Source organism: Micromesistius poutassou (genome assembly GCF_964030765.1).
Source record: "Micromesistius poutassou genome assembly, chromosome: 14".
Taxonomy (NCBI): domain Eukaryota; kingdom Metazoa; phylum Chordata; class Actinopteri; order Gadiformes; family Gadidae; genus Micromesistius; species Micromesistius poutassou.
In genome coordinates this window covers 15,551,889-15,570,866 of record NC_140284.1, presented here as the reverse complement: position 1 = coordinate 15,570,866, position 18,978 = coordinate 15,551,889, and the positions used below count along the sequence as shown (strand labels likewise).

Below are 18,978 nucleotides of genomic sequence, written 5' to 3'. Positions count from 1 at the left end.
ATCAGTGGAGAGGAGGCGGAGTCAGAGGGCTTCTGTACATTCAAACTTTATTCAGGGGGTTGTGAGTACAAAGCGGTTCACTAAGCAGGCGGTTCACTGAGCTGAACAGGAAGTGATCCCTGGTGATGACTTCATCATTATTGCAACAAGCCTTCAAAGAATCAAATGATTAAAGTTAAATAAGTTCAATGATAAAATCACTGAACCCCCCCTCAGCGTGTCTCCCCACCGTGGGGGGGGTCAGGAGGCCTCAGGGTCTCCTGGTTGTGCACTATTCATCGTCGGTCGTCATTCATCACGGCAGAGGTGGAGGTGGACTGGAATATGGCCTTCTGGGTAATGAGGTGGTTCGGTCTCTTCATGCTCGTGGTTCTAACATGCCGGTCAGCAGGTCGGGTTTGTCCGCTCTAGAAGCGGGAGACTTGACAACTAAAACACTTAACCAATAGGCAAGCAAAGGTTATCACCACTGAACACACTGTACACGTATAAACAAAGATAGAAAAATAGAATGTGATGTGAGACATGGTTTCAGGGGAATGTGCAGCAGGGTGGGGATATGTGCAGAGCAGGCTGCAGATCTGAAGTCCGGCGACGGGGAATCAACTAAAGAAGGGAACTCGAGTGCATAGAACTCAAAATGGCAGACACTACTACAATATAATATCACAGAGCGGTTGTTCTGCCCATGCAGAACGGGGAGAGGAAAGATGCCTTAAAGCAAGTCTGTGTTACAGCGAAGCACAATGTTCCTACACCTCCTGATGTCACCAAGAAACCTAACCCTAGAAATATACTACCCTGCCAGGAGGTCTGAGTCAACATGCATTACGTTTACTCACAGCTTACCTCATCAATGCTCATCAAATGAAAAAACGCTCATCTTTAAGCTGTCTATATTCTGTATATATTTTTCACTCTTGCTTTTTCTTTCCTTGGTTTTTTAAAAAACCAACCTGAAGCGTTTTGAAGAGCTTTAAGAGCGTTGGGGTTAGGGCTCACCCTGTCATGAACAGGGTTAGGGCTCACCCTGTCATGAACAGGGTTAGGCCTAGGCCTGGGCAATAAAACAAATTTTCGTATCGTGATAGACTTTTAATCTATATCAATATAAACATGTTCAATATATATCGATAGAGACTGGACCACTGAATCTAGCAGCTGGGTTTGTTACACAAACACGGTTCCATACTTATTTACAATCATTTTTTTGATTTTTTTTCATTGTATCGACATTGGAGTATTTATCAATGAAGAACAGTGGAAGGTCATATTAAGTGTTAAACAGAAGTGTTTAAATCCAGCATGGTAATTCCTAGTCTTTTTAGGTCATTAAAATTATCAATAGTTATCGATATCGATCAAGTTATATCGTGATGTCTTTTAGTCATATCGCCCAGGCCTAGTTAGGGCTCGCCCTGTCATAAACATGGTTAGGGCTCACCCTGTCATAAACAGCCCAGCTGTTGTCTGGAGCATGAGGAGGAACCGGGACAATACGTCTGACACATCAAAGGAGTCAATCCTGTGACGATAACCTGATATAAGACATGCCGTTTGCTACTCTGTACAAAAACTATGACATGTGCTCTGTGATTGGCTTACATTGTGCAAGTGGAATGGGCGACCAATGTCTGACCGATAGCAGGTCAGTGGGGGTCAGGGGTCGAGGCATTCTAGGGGTCAGGGGTCAGGAGCCTATGTTCCATCGTGGGTCCGGGCCGCCGGACCCCCTGGGTCTGGACCAGGTGGTCTGGACCGGGTCTACAACCCAACAACAACACGAGGTACACCCAGGGGAGGGGCGGAGCCGGGAGGGAGCGGGCCGTGAGGCGGGGGGCGAGGACCTAAGAGAAGACTTCAGTTGTGCATCTGCTCGAAGAACTTGTAGGTGGGGTTCTCGTAGCCGTTCTGCTGCATCTTGGTCAGGTGTCTCTCCTCCGGGGTCACCGCCGCGTCCACCTGAGGAACACAGCCTTCAGCCACCAGGGAAACCACTATGGTACCATGGTAACCACTATGATGTCATGGTAACCGCTATGATGCCATGGTAACCACTATAGTATGTTACCCCTCAGGGACACATGCCCCCCTCCCCGTCGGTCCTTTACCTCGATCACACCATGATGGATGGACGAGTATTGTTTCTTCCTCAGTATCACCAGGGTGATGACAATCATCGTCGCTATGACGACTCCTCCCACCATCAGTCCGATAATGGCGCCCTTGTTGGAGCCCACGTCCTCAGCGAAGAACACCTGCTGGGAGCAGGAAGGGTCAGCAGGTCAGACCTCATGACCGGAGCACCAGCATGAGTCCTGTGAGGAGCCTCCTACCAGCCTCTGGTGGTGGACCTCGTAGCCCTGCTGCTCCTCTGGCGCCACGCCGACCTCCAGCCCCGGAGACCCTGGAGACACACCCCCTGGACCATCAACCAACCATCAACCCCCATCAACCAACCATCAACCAACCATCAACCAACCATCAACCAACCAATCCTCAGTAGTGCAGCAGAACCAGCGTTCCTCTTGAATATGTCGAGCAACGAGCAGACAGACGCCTACAGACACATTTACACCCCGGGGCCCCGTCCTACCTGGGAGGGGGGGCCGGCCTCGGTCTGGGAGGGGCCGCATGTCCACCGGCTCCACTGCAACACAACAGGGTCAACAGGGTCAACACAACAGGATCAACACAACAGGATCAACACAACAGGGTAAACAGGGTCAACACAACAGGGTCAACAGGGTCAACACAACAGGATCAACACAACAGGGTCAACACAACAGGGTCAACACAACAGGATCAACACAACAGGATCAACACAACAGGGTCAACACAACAGGGTAAACAGGGTCAACACAACAGGGTCAACACAACAGGATCAACACAACAGGGTCAACACAACAGCCCCCCCCCCCCCGTACCGTGGTTCTCGGTGTTGGGCTGGATGAACCTCAGCCGGTCCAGGGGCCCGGAGCGGTAGGCCGGGTCCAGGGGCCCCGAACTGTCAGGCATCAGGGCGTCGTCACCGTAGCTGACCCGCCCCTCCGCCTGGACGAGGGAGAGAGAGAGAGGGTGAGGGGACTGGGACCCCCCAGGGGGTGAGGGGGGAGGCAGGGGGAGGAGACTGGGACCCCCCAGGGGGTGAGGGGGGAGGAGACTGGGAAACTCAAAGAGAAAGAGAGAGAGAGCCTCAGAAAGAGAGAGAGAGAGACCATGTGTTGAGTGTAACTCACCCGCCCATCGCTCTGCAGGGAGGAGACCTGCTGAGACAGCTCTGCCTGAACCTTCTGCATCAGAACAGCTGAGAGAGAGAGAAAGTGTGTGAGAGGGAGAGAGAGAGAGAGAGAGAGTGTGAGAGAGAGAGAGAGTGTGAGAGAGAGAAGTGAGGGGATCTTCTCCGTGTCATATATGTGATGAAGGTCATCACTTACCAACTTGGGTTTGGATCTGCTCAGCGACTTCTGGGACCTTGTAGAGGAGCCCCAGTGATTGGTTCAGCCTCTCGTCAATCACACGGAGATGAGTCATCACCTGAGGGCCGTGGACAAAGGGGTTCAGAACCCTCAGTGCATACGCTGTGTAGGTGTGTGTTTATATTTGTGTGTGTGTGTGTTTATGTGTGTGTGTTTATATGTGTGTGTGTGTGTGTGTGTGTGTGTGGTCGTACCTCCCCTGCCCTGCGGGGGTCCACCACCCTGAGGTGCTCGTACTGCTTCAGGCGGTGCTGTCGCTGCTTCTGCTCCGACCGCACGTACTTCTTCAGGAGGCCAAGGACCTGCCGGGGCTGGGGGGGCGGGGGAGGGGTGGAGGGGGGGAGGGAGGGGGGCGGGGTTAACACAAGATGAGTCTGCTTCATGGTGCAATCCATTTGTTTGGTACGCCCACCAACCCAGTCGGATCTCCCAGCTTTCTTGCGGCATTGATGCATTGATGCATTGAGGCTCGCCTCCTTTTCTTTGGGGACATCAGCTCCCACTGGGGCTTCTGATGAGTGACCGAGTCGCCAACGATCCCCGTGACACTCGACGAACGAAGATGGCCGCGCCCGTAGTTATCAAGTTGAGATGTATTTTCTTGCTCTTTGCTCCACGTCGGTGTCTTTAATGTCGACGTGCACTGCTCTCACACACTTGATTACGTTGCTGCTTTAATCCGGTCACCAATGTATGCATTTGCACGGTCTTGCTGTGGGTGCGATACAATGTCAAGTTGTGTTTTCGAGCTGGTTTGCTAAAGAGCCTAATGTTGCTAACAACAATGACTAGGCTGCTACTGCTGCCGTCCTGGAGGCGTCAGTTATTCTCCCACTCGTCGCACACAAAAGACTACTGGCACACTTTCAAGGTGGGAAGAGCCAGGACCTTACGTCACGCTCTCGTCGAGCAGGTCAGCACTAAAGGCCCAATGGATAGCAGCATCAGTCTGTGAGATTCTCTGTCAGCACTCATTCCAAAGAATGGATGCATGTTAATATGTGTGTGTGTGTGTGTGTGTGTGTGTGTGTGTGTGTGTGTGTGTGTGTGTGTGTGTGTGTGTGTGTGTGTGTGTGTGTACCCGTGGGGGCGTGGCCTGCAGGGCGGTCAGGTAGCTGTCCAGGGCGAGGCGGCTCCGGCCGCTGAGCAGCGCCTCCACCCTGGCCATGTGCGCCTCCACCAGCTGCTGCCGCTCCGCCGCCGCCTCCTGCTGCAGCGCCTCCACCCGCTGCTGGAAGAGCTGCCGCACGCAAGCACACACCACGCACGCACCACGCACACCACGCACGCACGCACGCACCACGCACACACCACGCACACCACGCACGCACGCACGCACCACGCACACACCACGCACGCACCACGCACGCACACACCACGCACGCACGCACACACCACGCACGCACGCACACACCACGCATGCACGCACACACCACGCACACACCACGCACACACCACGCACACACCACGCACGCACGCACGCACCACGCACGCACGCACCACGCACACACCACGCACGCACACACCACGCACGCACCACGCACACACCACGCACACACCACGCACGCACGTACGCACCACGCACGCACGTACGCACCACGCACGCACGCACGCACCACGCACGCACGCACGCAAGCACCACGCACGCACGCACGCACCACGCACGCACGCACGCACGCACCACGCACGCACGCACGCACGCACGCACGCACGCACGCAGGCACGTACGCACGCACGCAGGCACGTACGCACGCACACACCATGCACGCACGCAGGCACGCACGCACACACACACACAAATAGACACACACATAGACATAGATTAACAGACACACACCAGACGGTAACCCAACACTAAACACAAGGGACAAACCCATCTCTGGTGGCACGGAAGGACCGGCGATCGCTCTCTCTGATTGGCTGAAACCGGTGTTGGTACAGTCAGGTGACACCCGGGTCGGCTGACGTCCTCAAACACCAAACATACTCACTACTACTACTACTGTGTGTGTGTGTGTGTGTGTGTGTGTGTGTGTGTGTGTGTGTGTGTGTGTGTGTGTGTGTGTGTGTGTGTGTGTGTGTGTGTGTGTGTGTGTGTGTGTGTGTGTGTGTGTGTGTGTGTGTGTGTGCGCGTGAGTGTGTGGGCGTGTTCATGTGCGTGTGTTTGTGTGTGTGCGTGTGTATGTTAGTGTGTGTGTGTGTGTGTGTGTGTGTGTGTGTGTGTGTGTCCTACCTGGATGACGGCCTTCTTGTCAGCACGAGGGAGACTCTTGGCCTGTCGCTCTGCGTCCTCCCACTCCCTCATCACCTGACAGACAAGAGTAGAGTAGAGTAGAGTAGAATAGACTTTATTGTCATGTCCTGCATGAAAATGGTCTCACTGATAAAACACACAGGATACATTAGAATACACACATTCATTCCATTTAACATAGACATATATCCACCAGATTGGCATAGCACAACACACCACACAAACATCACCCCCTCACCCCCTCACCACACAAACATCACCCCCTCACCCCCTCACCACACAAACATCACCCCCTCACCACCTCAGACAAACATCACCCCCTCACCACACAAACATCACCCCCTCACCACCTCAGACAAACATCACCCCCTCACCACACAAACATCACCCCCTCACCACACAGGGGGTGCAGCAGACCTGGGCCGTCTTGTCATGGTGGTGGAGGAGGAGGTGGTGGTGGTGTGTGTGTGTGTGTGGAGGTGGAGGAGGAGGAGGAGAAGCTGGAGGTAGTGTGTTTGGTGGAGGTGGAGGAGGTGGTGGTGGTGGAGGAGGAGGAGGAGATGGTGGTGGTGGTGGTGCTGGTGGTGGTGGTGGAGGTGGAGGTGGAGGAGGTGGAGGAAGAAGTGGAGGGGGAGGTGGAGGAGGTGCAGCAGACCTGGGCCATCTTGTCGCGGTGCTTGGCCTCCAGGTTCTCCTTGGCCTTCTGGAAGTCTCTGTGCTCCCCTCCGGCCCCCGGGGGGCCCCCCAGGTAGGGGTCCGCGGGGCTGGGGGGGCTGGGGTCCGTGGTGGGCGCTGAGGGGGGGAGCAGGACGTTAGGGCTTAAACCGGTCTGAAGACAGCAGACAGCTGATTGGACGAGAGGCTCAGAACACACAGAGTTGAACAACACATCCTGTTAGAGAGGTGAGCAGAGGACAGCTGGGGGGAGCCAGGTGTGTGTGTGTGTGTGTGTGTGTGTGATAATAGGAGTGTTGACTCAGCATCAGGGCAGTGCTGAGTCATGCTCCACCACAGAGCTGGAGCAGAGAGAGAGAGAGAGAGAGACGGCAGAACTGGACTGACCTGTTCATACCTAGCTCCTTATCACACACACACACACACACACACACACACACACACACACACACACACACACACACACACACACACACACACACACACACACACACACACACACACACTAGAGTAACTCTAGAGCTTAGCTCTGGGTTAGCTTGGGTTAGCTCTGGTTAGCTCTGCGTTAGCTCTGGTTAGCTCGGCGTTAGCTCTGGGTTAGCTCGGCGTTAGCTCTGGTTAGCTCGGCGTTAGCTCTGGTTAGCTCGGCATTAGTTCTGAGTTAGCTCTGGGTTGGCTCTGAGTTAGCTCTGGGTTAGCTCTGGGTTAGCTCAGCGTTAGCTCTGAGTTAGCTCTGGTTAGCTCAGCGTTAGCTCTGGTTAGCTCTGAGTTATCTCGGCGTTAGCTCTGAGTTAGCTCTGGTTAGCTCTGGTTAGCTCTGAGTTAGATCTGGTTAGCTCTGGGTTAGCTCTGGTTAGCTCTGAGTTAGCTCTGGTTAGATCTGGGTTAGCTCGGCATTAGCTCTGGTTAGCTCTGAGTTAGCTCTGGTAAGCTCTGAGTTAGCTCTGGGTTAGCTCAGGATAGCTCTGGTAAGCTCGGCGTTAGCACTGAGTTAGCTCTGCGTTAGCTATGGTTAGCTCGGTGTTAGCTCTGGTAAGCTTGGCGTTAGCTCTGGGTTAGCTCTGGTTAGCTCTGAGTTAGCTCTGGTTAGCTCTGGGTTTGCTCTGGTGAGCTCTGGTTAGCTCTGAGTTAGCTCTGAGTTAGCTCTGGTTAGCTCTGGGTTTGCTCTGGTGAGCTCTGGTTAGCTCTGAGTTAGCTCTGTGTTAGCTCTGGGTTAGCACTGAGTTAGCTCTGAGTTAGCTCTGTTTAGCTCAACGTTAGCTCTGAGTTAGCTCAGCGTTAGCTCTGGTTAGCGCTGAGTTAGCTCTGGTTAGCTCTGGTTAGCTCTGGGCCGGGGCCCCTGGACTTCCTGCTGCAGACAGACAGGCAGTACTGCTCTGAGTCTGAGTTATTCCTGTTGCTCTCACCTCGGACCACCTCCTCCACCGACTCCGTGGTGGTGGTGGTCGTCATGGCGATGCTGGCGCTGCGCTTGTCGCTGTCCCTCTCGTCCGTGGCGTCTCCGTCCTCGTCTCCCTCCTCCTCTTCCTCCTCTTCGTCCTCCTCTTCCTCCTCCTCCTCCTCTTCCTCCTCTCCGTCCTGGTCCCGGTCTTCGGCGTGCTCTTCGTCCTCATCCTCCTCATCCTCGGTGGCGGCGGCCCCCATGTCCGTCTGCCGGGTCACACTGAGGAGACAGGCACCCATAGGGTGAGCCTCAGCACCCATAGGGTGAGCCTCAGCACCCATAGGGTGAGCCTCACCTCAGCACCCATAGGGTGAGCCTCAGCACCCATAGGGTGAGCCTCACCTCAGCACCCACAGGGTGAGCCTCAGCACCCATAGGGTGAGCCTCACCTCAGCACCCACAGGGTGAGCCTCAGCCGTAAGGTGGTCATGTGATCACCTGTCATCAGTGTCATGTGATCAGTTGTTATGTGTCATGTGATCAGCTGTTATCAAATCATGTGATCAGCTGTTATCAGGGTCATGTGATCAGCTGTTATCAGGGTCATGTGATCACCTGTTATGTGTCATGTGATCACCTGTTATGTGTCATGTGATCAGCTGTTATGTGTCATGTGATCAGCTGTTATCAGGGTCATGTGATCACCTGTTATCAGGGTCATGTGATCAGCTGTTATCAGGGTCATGTGATCACCTGTTATGTGTCATGTGATCAGCTGTTACCAGGGTCATGTGATCACCTGTTATGAGTGTACTCATTCTCGGCTGCGCCCCACCAGACGTCAGACTCCGCCCCTTCCTGCTGGCCGCTGTCCGCCTCAGGCTCCGCCTCCGCGGGGCAGCACACAAACTCCACCCCCCGGAAACGGTCGATGCCGCATGGCAACAGCATCCCGTAGTCATGGAGATTCATCGAGCGATCGCCGCAGGACTGAGGAGGACGACATCCGTTAACACAGAGCCCCGCCCCCTTCACGAGTCATCACACAGAGCCCCGCCCCCTTCATGAGTCATCACACAGAGCCCCACCCCCTTCATGAGTCATCACACAGAGCCCCACCCCCTTCACGAGTCATCACACAGAGCCCCGCCCCCTTCACAAGTCATCACAGAGCCCCGCCCCCTTCACGAGTCATCACACAGAGCCCCGCCCCCTTCATGAGTCACCACACAGAGCCCCGCCCCCTTCACGAGTCATCACACAGAGCCCCGCCCCCACTGACCTCTTTGGCCACGGTGTGCCAGTGCAGGTGGCTCTCACACTGGTCCATGCGCTCCTGGTGCAGGAACTTGCACTGGTCAGGAACCAGCAGAGCGTCGCTCACAAACTCCCCCACTGCAACACAAGCAGTCCGTCTGTCCCTCGTCACGAAGAATCAAGAACACCCATTGGACCAGACTGCCCGCAGCACGGGGGCAGGCCCAGAGAGGCAGTGTGTGTGTGTGTGGCTCACCGAGGCAGTGTGTGTGTGTGTGTGTATGTGTGTGTGTGAGGCTCACCGAGGCAGTGTGTCTGTGTGTGTGTGTGTGTGTGTGTGTGTGTGTGTGTGTGAGGCTCACCGAGGCAGTGTGTGTGTATGTGTGTGTGTGTGTGTGTGTGTGAGGCTCACCGAGGCAGTGTGTGTGTGTGTATGTGTGTGTGTGTGTGTGAGGCTCACCGAGGCAGCGGTACGGCACCACGATATGGGTGTGGCTGCCGCACGTCTTGCGTCCCTTCTTGCACCAGTTCTGGATGCTGATTGGCTGGTTGGCCTCCACCACGTTGGTGATCTGCAGCTCTGGATACACCTGGGGACAAGACACGCCCACCAGGACGTCAGACACGCCCACCAGGACACTGTGGACACTCCCACCAGGACGTCAGACACGCCCACAGGACACTGTGGACACACCACCAGGACACTGTGGACACGCCCCCAGGACACTGTGGACACGCCCACCAGGACACGCCCACCAGGACACTGTGGACACGCCCACCAGGACACTGTGGACACGCCAACCAGGACACTGTGGACACGCCCACAAGGACGTCAGACACGCCCACAGGACACTGTGGACACGCCCACCAGGACGTCAGACACGCCCACCAGGACGTCAGACACGCCCACAGGACACTGTGGACACGCCCACCAGGACACTGTGGACACGCCCACCAGGAAGGCCCACAGCCTCCAGGGGAACACATCTCCATGGCCCAACGGACTACAGTCTAAGAAATGCATTTGCTTGTGAACCTTGTCTCTCTCTCTCTCTCACCTCCTGGCAGTACTGTAGGATCCCCTCCTTGGTGCCGATGCAGCTCTTGGCTCCGGCCGGGTCGGGCCCCCACCTCCCGCTCTGAATGTCCACGTGCATGTTGAGCTTCCCACAGAACATGGCCACCTGCGGCTCTGCCAGCAGGCCCAGCACCTCATCAGCCTGGGGGGACAGGAACCAGGCAGGAAGGAGCAGTCAGGAAGGAACAGTCAGGAAGGAAGAGTCAGGGGCAGGACTTTATGTGTGGACCTGTATCAAGGTTCATGGCTATCGCTATCATTGGCTGTCAGCAGGGACGGACCGTACTGTTAGGCAAACCAGGCACTTGCCTGGAGCCCCAGGCCCGATAGAAGGCCCCATCGAGGCCTTTGGGGGCCCCCAAAATACCGTCCTTATATTTCTTCCCCATATCTATATTGTCTTTATAAAAATCCGATCACAACTTCACAATCCGATCCCCCCCTCCCCCGTCAACAATCCCGTCCGATCGCAACTTCGCTACGGCACCCAAAGGGCTAAGTACGCCACTGGCTGTCAGTGATTATTTTCATCATGCTGCATATGCACAACACATCCCTCTCTCTCTTCCTATAGGCTACCGGGCTGCATCTCTACCCGGGCCAGTCAGGCAGCAGCGCTCGGACGCCATCTTGCTCGTGTCACTCTGGGCTCACATCCCGCCGGAACTCGAGCCTGAGAACCGGAGCACTGCGGAGCAGCACGAGGACAACAACACGGACCGGGATGGAACCGATCGAGGCTCCGGTTGATGAGGTTATTCTGACGAACCCGACCTTAACGCATGACGTGTTGACGTGATGACGTGAGGAGCGGGGATGAACATGTTAACACGTTAACGCGTTAACTTAACATGCGTAACGCTTCAGACGGGCGGTGTGTGGGACTGATCTCAGAACCTACTGTTTAGAGACGCGATGTTCTAATGACCAGTGCGACCATTAAACCACCCGTTTAACGTCCTCTCGTTACACAACCACCAAGAACCAGCTCAACATCTGCATGACGACATCTGATGACATCTGACATCTGTCACTCACACACCTCTGACGTCCAACCCACATGGACCGTATGACCCCCCGCAGCCCGGTGCATCAACACGATAATAAACCGGCTGGTTACTGAGGGTATCAGACCGACAACCCTGTGGAGCTCAATGCCTGAACACAATGGAGGCTTGTCTCTACCGGAGGCATGATCACATCCCGTCTTATTAAACCAGTTTCAGATCAGATATCATATATAACAATAACCCGTTAGGATGATGTTGTGGGCTTCATGTGTAGCCGATCGGTCACAGCCAGAGCACCAGTGGCCGCAGACCAGAGCTCCGAGTACGGACTCACCTCCGACGCCAGAGCCAAGGTCGCTCCCAGTAACACCAGCAGCGCCGCGCGACGCGCCATCTCTGCGCTCTGCGCGCGCGGTACGGGACGGTGGAAGAAGACTGAGCGGCGGACTATTGTACTCCCGTCCTCCGGTTCTCCGGTTCTCCAAGCCCGACTACTGACGGCTGGTACTGGGAGGCTGTGTGTTGATGGGGGGTGGGGGGGGAGGCAGCTGTTCGGTCACCTGACCGCACCCCCCCCCACACACAAACCCCGGGAGGAGGAGGGCGGGAGAGAGTCCGTCTGTCTTCACTCCGACAGACATACAGACATTCTTAATGAATGTCTGTATATAATAAATAAAGCTTATAATAAAGAGGATGCAGCTATATTACGCACCGTGTTTCTGGGTGATGTCGTGGGTTATAGGTTATACTCTATAAGCCAATACATCGGGTTTAATTGGGCCTACTTATTAAATACAATTTTTTGATTAATTGAAAGTGCAAAGACATTTTTTAAATGCATTTATTTGTTTTAAATTGGCCAATAATTGCAGATCTTAATCACACCTATGTCGACAAATTGACAAAAAGTGTGAATAAGACGACATCTAGTGGATATGACGTGCTTTTGTATTTGTGAATACTATAATATACTATATTTAATATTGTATATATATAGAATATGAAATATATATAAAATAGTTCGTAGCATTTTGATTGGCTTATTTTTCCTTAGCGTCATTTAATATATTTATAAATATATGTTAATATATATGTTTTTTTATTATAATAATTATAATAATATTATTATACATTTGTTTACATTTTATATATTATTGTATATGTTTGTATATGTTATATTGTTTACGTTTTGTTTGCCATTCAACTATATTTGTACTTATAATTTATACATGATCTATTCTACACGTACAGTTTATTCTTGCAAAAAAACGTTTTAGAAGTCAATTCAGTTTTTTTAATTGAATAACGACTTTGATTAAATCAGGGTAATGTTTAAAGTCTTTAACTTCAAAAGTTTCAGACTGAAACGCGTCAGAGCAGGTCTCCGTGTGACGTAACAGAGCCTACCCGGAAGTGGCTCACCGAGCTGAAACCGGCTCTGCAGTCTGCTGACTTCTGAGAGGACTAGAACATGTTTACAAGGTAAGGCTCAGGATTCACACCCACGACCCGCTAAACGAGCTCGTTTAATTCGCGAGGGTCTCTCGTCTAAATGGAGCGAAGCGTTCACGTCACTCATGTGTGAACACAGACCAGATCTCTCTGGGGTCGAGTCCCTGCTCATCTCTGGTCGCACTCAGCCTTAGGTCAGAACGCGTGTTCTCGTGATCGGGACTGACCGAGCGTTCAGGAGCACTGAGTTCTGCTCTGTTCCAGCTCCTCGTGGACCTCGTGAAGAAGACCTCCAGACCTCCAGATCTCCAGATGGCCCCGCGGAGGAGGAGGGCCGACGGGACGGGGGAAGGAGCTTCCGAGGCGGACACCACCGCCTCCACCCCCACAGCCTCCACCCCCAACCGGAAGCACAGCATCTGCATGGTGTCGGACTTCTTCTACCCCAACATGGGTGGGGTGGAGAGCCACATCTACCAGCTGTCCCAGTGCCTGATGGAGAAGGGCCACAAGGTGGTGATCGCCACGCATGCGTACGGCCGCAGGAAGGGCGTGCGCTACCTGACGGGCGGGCTGAAGGTGTACTACCTGCCGCTGCAGGTCATGTACAACCAGTCCACCGCCACCAGCTGCTTCCACAGCCTGCCGCTGCTGCGATGCGTGTTCGTGAGGGAGGCCATCACCGTGGTGCACGCCCACAGCTCCTTCTCCGCCATGGCCCACGACGCCCTGTTCCACGCCAAGACCATGGGTCTGAACACGGTGAGGCCCCCAATGGGCCCCCAGGGGCCCGCCGCGCTCTCCTCCTCAGTTAAATAAATACATGTTCTGGTTCTGTTCCTACACTAAACACTGGTGAAGAGTGCTGTATGAAAGGTTAACCCACTCTACCTCACTACCTCAACCCACTCTAACTCACTACCTCTAATTAACCAACTCTAACTCTAACTAACCAACTCTAACTCACTAACTAACGAACCAACTCTAACAAACCAACTGTAACTAACCAACTCTAACTCACTAACGCTAACTAACCAACTCTGTCTTCAGGTGTTCACTGACCCCTCCCCCTCTGTGACCACTCCCCCTCTGTCTCCAGATGTTCACTGACCCCTCCCCCTCTGTGACCACTCCCCCTCTGTCTCCAGGTGTTCACTGACCCCTCCCCCTCTGTGACCACTCCCTCTCTGTCTCCAGATGTTCACTGACCCCTCCCCCTCTGTGACCACTCCCCCTCTGTCTCCAGGTGTTCACTGACCCCTCCCCCTCCGTGACCACTCCCCCTCTGTCTCCAGGTGTTCACTGACCCCTCCCCCTCTGTCTCCAGGTGTTCACTGACCCCTCCCCCTCTGTCTCCAGGTGTTCACTGACCACTCCCCCTCTGTCTCCAGGTGTTCACTGACCCCTCCCCCTCTGTCTCCAGGTGTTCACTGACCCCTCCCCCTCTGTCTCCAGGTGTTCACTGACCCCTCCCCCTCTGTCTCCAGGTGTTCACTGACCACTCCCTCTTCGGCTTTGCGGACATGAGTTCAGTTCTGACCAACAAGCTGCTGACGGTGTCGCTGTGTGACACCACCCACATCGTGTGCGTCTCCTACACCAGCAAGGAGAACACGGTGCTGCGCGCCGCGCTGGACCCCCGCATCGTCTCCGTCATCCCCAACGCCGTGGACCCCACCGACTTCACCCCCGAGCCCGCCCGGGCCCCCAGGGACCGCATCACCGTGGTGGTGATCAGCAGACTGGTGTACCGCAAGGGTGAGGAGGGGGAGGGTGGGGGGAGAGAGAGAGGAGGGGTGAGGAGGAGGAGGGGCAGACTGGTGTACCGCAAGGGTGAGGAGAGACACTGGGGGGGAGGTGGGGTGAGGAGAGAGAGGGCTGGGGGGAGGGGGGTGAGGAGGGGTGAGGAGACAGAGGGCTGGGGGGAGGGGGGGGGGGGGGGGGGGTGAGGGCCCCTGTTGTTAGTGGAGATGTCACTGGTACAGCGTGGAGCCTGGTTGCTGCTACAGTGTTCTGATGGTCCACTAGTTTGTTTCAGAGCTACATCATTCTAATGTATGACTATGGTAATAGTTAATGAGGACTCTCGTTGTTGTTAACGCCCCCCCCCCCGCGCAGGCATCGACCTCCTGGGGGGCATCATCCCGGAGCTCTGCCTCCGACACCCTGACCTGGACTTCCTGATCGGGGGGGAGGGGCCCAAGAGGATCATCCTGGAGGAGGTGAGGGAGAAGTACCAGCTGCACGACAGGTGAGCTCCTCCTGCTCCTCCTCAGTCCCTCCTCCCTCCTCCTCCTCCCCCTCCTCCTGCTCCTCCTCAGTCCCCCCCCCCCTCCTCCTCCCTCCTCCTCCCCCTCCCTCCTCCTCCTCCTCCTCCTCCTCAGTCCTCTCCCCCTGCTCAGTGCCAGGTCTCCCCAGGGGCCTCATGTCTCATGTCTCCCAGCGGCCTCATGCCTCCCAGGGGCCTCATGCCTCATGCCTCCCAGGGGCCTCATGCCTCATGTGTCCCAGGGGCCTCATGTCTCCCAGGGGCCTCATGCCTCATGTGTCCCCAGGGTGCGTCTGCTGGGGGCCCTGGAGCACCGGGAGGTGCGGGACGTCCTGGTCCAGGGCCACATCTTCCTCAACACCTCCCTGACGGAGGCCTTCTGCATGGCCATCGTGGAGGGGGCCAGCTGCGGCCTGCAGGTAGGGGGGGCAGGGGAGGAGGGGGCCAGCTGCGGGCCTGCAGGTGGGGGGGAGGGGGGGCAGGGGAGGAGGGGGCCAGCTGCGGGCCTGCAGGTAGGGGGGGCTGATTGGTTATTGATAATAAATATACAATACTAAATCAATATAGTATTATACTATGTTATACCATATATTATACCATACCATATGTTATACCATAATACTATATAGATTAAATTCAGTGAATCAATCAAATAGGCTACCTCCCTCAGCAACACTCGTGCAACACAACTACAGCAGATAAGAGATAGATAGCTAACTAGCAGAGAGTTGTAAAAGCACTTTCCACCCATTTCAGTGGAGGAATTGGACTCCCCAAGCAATGTTATACTTAAAAGGAGCAAGTAAGTTACATATTAATTGAGTCTTTCGTCCTGTAGCATATAAACAAAATAAAGCAACTGTCCCATATTGAGACTCAAAAAAAATGCTAAAAATGCAAAAGACGCTATAGGACAGTGATCATGATTTGCCTGAATATCATAATAACAACAATGGGGAAGCTTGTAAGCTTGTCCAGGCCCTGCAAGTCAGGATGTAGGCTATGAATCTGAATGAATAGTAGGTAATAGGTAATAGGTAGTGGCCATCCCCAAAATGCACCAGAATACAGGAAATCAAATCTACCAAATTCAAAATGTTCTTTCTCCTCCCTCCCCTCCTCTCCTCTCTCCTCCCTCCTCTCTCCTCTCCTCTCTCCTCCCTCCTCCCTCCCTTCCTCTCTCCTCCCTCCTCCCTCCTCCCTCTTCTCTCCTCCCTCCCCTCCTCCCTCCTCCCTCCCCTCCTCTCTCCTCCCTCCTCTCTCCTCCCTCCCCTCCTCTTTCCTCCCTCCCCTCCTCTCTCCTCTCTCCTCCCTCCTCCCTCCCTTCCTCTCTCCTCCCTCCTCCCTCCCCTCCTCTCTCCTCCCTCCCCTCCTCTTTCCTCCCTCCCCTCCTCTCTCCCCCCTCCTATCTCCTCTCTCCTCTCTCCTCCCTCCCCTCCTCTCTCCTCCCTCCCCTCCTCTCCTCTCTCCTCCCTCCCCTCCTCTCTCCCCCCTCCTCTCTCCTCTCTCCTCCCTCCTCCCTCCCCTCCTCTCTCCTCTCTCCTCCCTCCCCTCCTCTTTCCTCCCTCCCCTCCTCTCTCCCCCCTCCTCCCTCCCCTCCTCTCTCCTCCCTCCCCTCCTCTCTCCTCCCTCCTCCCTCCTCCCTCCCCTCCTCTCTCCTCCCTCCCCTCCTCTCTACTCCCTCCCCTCCTCTCTCCTCTCTCCTCCCTCCCCTCCTCCCTCCCCTCCTCTCTCCTCTCTCCTCCCTCCTCTCCCCCCCCTCCTCTCCCCAGGTGGTCAGTACCCGGGTGGGGGGGATCCCGGAGGTGCTCCCTGAGGACCTCATCTGTCTGTGTGAGCCCACCGTGCGCTCCCTGAGCGCCGGGCTGGAGGCGGTGATCGGCCGGCTGCGCTCCGGCGCCGTGCCCTCGCCCGCCGCCGTCCACGCCCGCGTCAAGAGCCTCTACACCTGGAGGGACGTGGCGGAGCGCACCGAGAAGGTGGGTCCACCGCACCTCCTCCAGCAGGAGGTCCACCGCACCTCCTCCTGACCTCCTGAACCCTGGGTCAGGAGGTCAGGAGGAGGTCAGGAGGTCAGGAGGAGGTCAGGGCCGGTCATGGTCCGACCCCGACACACATCAGGTGTGTCGGGGTCCGGGGGGCCGTCAATCAACCCAGTCCGACGCTCGTTAAGGAGGAGGGTTGTTAAGTGTGTGTGTGTGCATGTGTGTGTGTCCAGGTGTATGACCGGGTGTGTGTGGAGGAGGTCCTCCCGCTGCCCGGCCGGTTGCTCCGCCTCCGGGACCACTGCGGGGGCGTGGCCGGCTCCATCTTCGCCTTCGTGGCCGTCCTCAACTTCCTGTTCCTGCTGCTGCTGCGCTGGCTGGTCCCGGACCAGGGCATGGACCGCGCCCTGGACGCCAGCGGGCCCCGGGCCCTGTGGGGGGCCCCGCAACGGGGCCCGCCAGCAGAGGAGGCTGGAGAGGGGGCCCGCACAGCAGAGTGACCCCTGGTCTTATGGGCCCCACTACAGCAGAGGGGCCCCTGGTCTAATGGAGCTGGGGCCCCTACACCAGAGGGACCCCTGGTCTAATGGAGCTGGGGCCCCTACAGCAGAGGGGCCCCTGGTCTTCTACATGAACACTGTTCATTTCTATGGAGGCACATACCAGGTCCTACCAGAGGGGACCCCCCAGGTCTCCAGAGGGGCCCCCTCCAGGTCTCCAGAGGGGCCCCCTCCAGGTCTCCAGAGGGGCCCCCTCCAGGTCTCCAGAGGGGCCCTCAAGGTCTCTAGGGTCAGTGTTGGACTAATGTGCACTAGTAAAGTCTTTTCTATTCTATTATTGCCAAACGACGCAAATCGTCTGGAATTCATTTTGGTGATATTGTCTCACACAGGGCAGGACAAGACCACACAGAACAAGTCTGACTGGACACACACACAAACAACATTGCATTAAAACTAGACATATGCCTTGTTACCAGTGTGAACATACAAGACAAAGTGCTAGTGCGTTTAAATCCCCTGAGGAGGAGGACGCAGCGTGTTGGTGGGCATCAGGGGTCCTCAGCCTGAGGTGCTGTTTGAGAACGGGGATCTGGACCTGATGCTTCTTAACCTTCTGCCTGATGGCAGAGGGCTGAAAAGGGAACTAGCGGGGTGTGATCAATCTAGGACTATTTTCAATCCAGTTTTGACTAGACGGTGTTAAGATGTTTAACCCCTACACTGTCCTGTTTAACCTAGTGATCGACCGATATATTGGCCCGCCGATATTATTGTTTTATTTATTATTTATTTTTTATATATATATTTTTTCCCAGCATGATTTACAGACAATTTAATAAATGTTCCTTTTTTGAATTGAGACTTGTAACATTTGTTATCATCATTGTGTCATTTTTATGATGTCAATTGAGGAGCAAAATCAGTATCGGCTCCAAATATCGGTCGATCCCTACAGACGGTCCAGATGTTAACCCCTACAGACGGTCCAGATGTTAACCCCTACAGACGGTCCAGATGTTAACCCCTACAGACGGTCCAGATGTTAACCCCTACAGACGGTCCAGATGTTAACCCCTACAGACGGTCCAGATGTTAACCCCTACAGACGGTCCAGATGTTAACCCCTACAGACGGTCCAGATGTTAACCCCTACAGACGGTCCAGATGTTAACCCCTACAGACGGTCCAGATGTTAGCCCCTACAGATGGTCCAGATGTTGCAGATGTTGGCTGAAGGTCCGCTCTGCCTTCTAAAGACGCTTGTGTTTGATTTGCACCCTAACGGCTCTCGGGCCCCTGGGCTAACACATGCTAATCAGGGGCCTGAGAGCCACTCGACTCACCTCTCTACGATGGAAGAGATTAAAATGCTAATCAGGATGTATTTTTGTAAATGCTTTTTTCACAATGAAAGTATATTTCTATAAATAACATTTCCTACCAACATCTTCTGTTTGGTTTGTTCTTGAGTCCTTGACAGTGAACTGAAGTCATACATTTGATCTGCGTTTCTTTGTTTAAGTAGCCTATTGCTTCCATCAGTGGGTCATTAACAGAAGGGTGGTGTGTCTGCGTGACTCCGCCCGACGACCCTTCAGCAAGGCAGCGTCTCAGATGAGGCGGTGGAAT

The 18,978-nt window shown here is 54.9% G+C and overlaps 2 protein-coding genes across 3 annotated transcripts; one reads left to right on the top strand and one right to left on the bottom strand.

Annotated features, from left to right (window-relative positions):
- Positions 1 to 55: 55 nt before the first annotated feature.
- On the bottom strand, positions 56 to 11,633 carry appb (amyloid beta (A4) precursor protein b). Of its 2 annotated transcripts, none has more exons than XM_084478071.1 (17): positions 11,472 to 11,633; positions 10,108 to 10,269; positions 9,510 to 9,639; positions 9,075 to 9,187; positions 8,592 to 8,782; positions 7,815 to 8,071; positions 6,389 to 6,525; positions 5,713 to 5,787; positions 4,561 to 4,719; positions 3,674 to 3,790; positions 3,438 to 3,537; positions 3,240 to 3,307; positions 2,928 to 3,054; positions 2,597 to 2,650; positions 2,337 to 2,407; positions 2,112 to 2,261; positions 56 to 1,962 (listed from the first exon to the last, which is right to left on the bottom strand). In XM_084478071.1, exons 1-17 carry the CDS (start codon positions 11,529 to 11,531, stop codon positions 1,861 to 1,863), a joined length of 2,073 nt encoding a protein of 690 aa, XP_084334197.1. In that variant the 5' UTR covers positions 11,532 to 11,633; the 3' UTR covers positions 56 to 1,860. The 2 variants fall into 2 exon arrangements, with proteins under 2 accessions (XP_084334197.1, XP_084334198.1); XM_084478072.1 differs by having other exon boundaries at positions 2,112 to 2,258.
- A 922-nt stretch (positions 11,634 to 12,555) lies between these two features.
- Positions 12,556 to 18,676, top strand: piga (phosphatidylinositol glycan anchor biosynthesis, class A). The gene is made up of 7 exons (XM_084478833.1): positions 12,556 to 12,622; positions 12,857 to 13,354; positions 14,080 to 14,350; positions 14,711 to 14,843; positions 15,148 to 15,280; positions 16,634 to 16,840; positions 17,080 to 18,676. The coding sequence occupies exons 2-7, from the start codon at positions 12,905 to 12,907 to the stop codon at positions 17,344 to 17,346; spliced, it is 1,461 nt and encodes a 486-aa protein (XP_084334959.1). The 5' UTR covers positions 12,556 to 12,622; positions 12,857 to 12,904; the 3' UTR covers positions 17,347 to 18,676.
- The last annotated feature ends 302 nt before the right edge of the window (positions 18,677 to 18,978 follow it).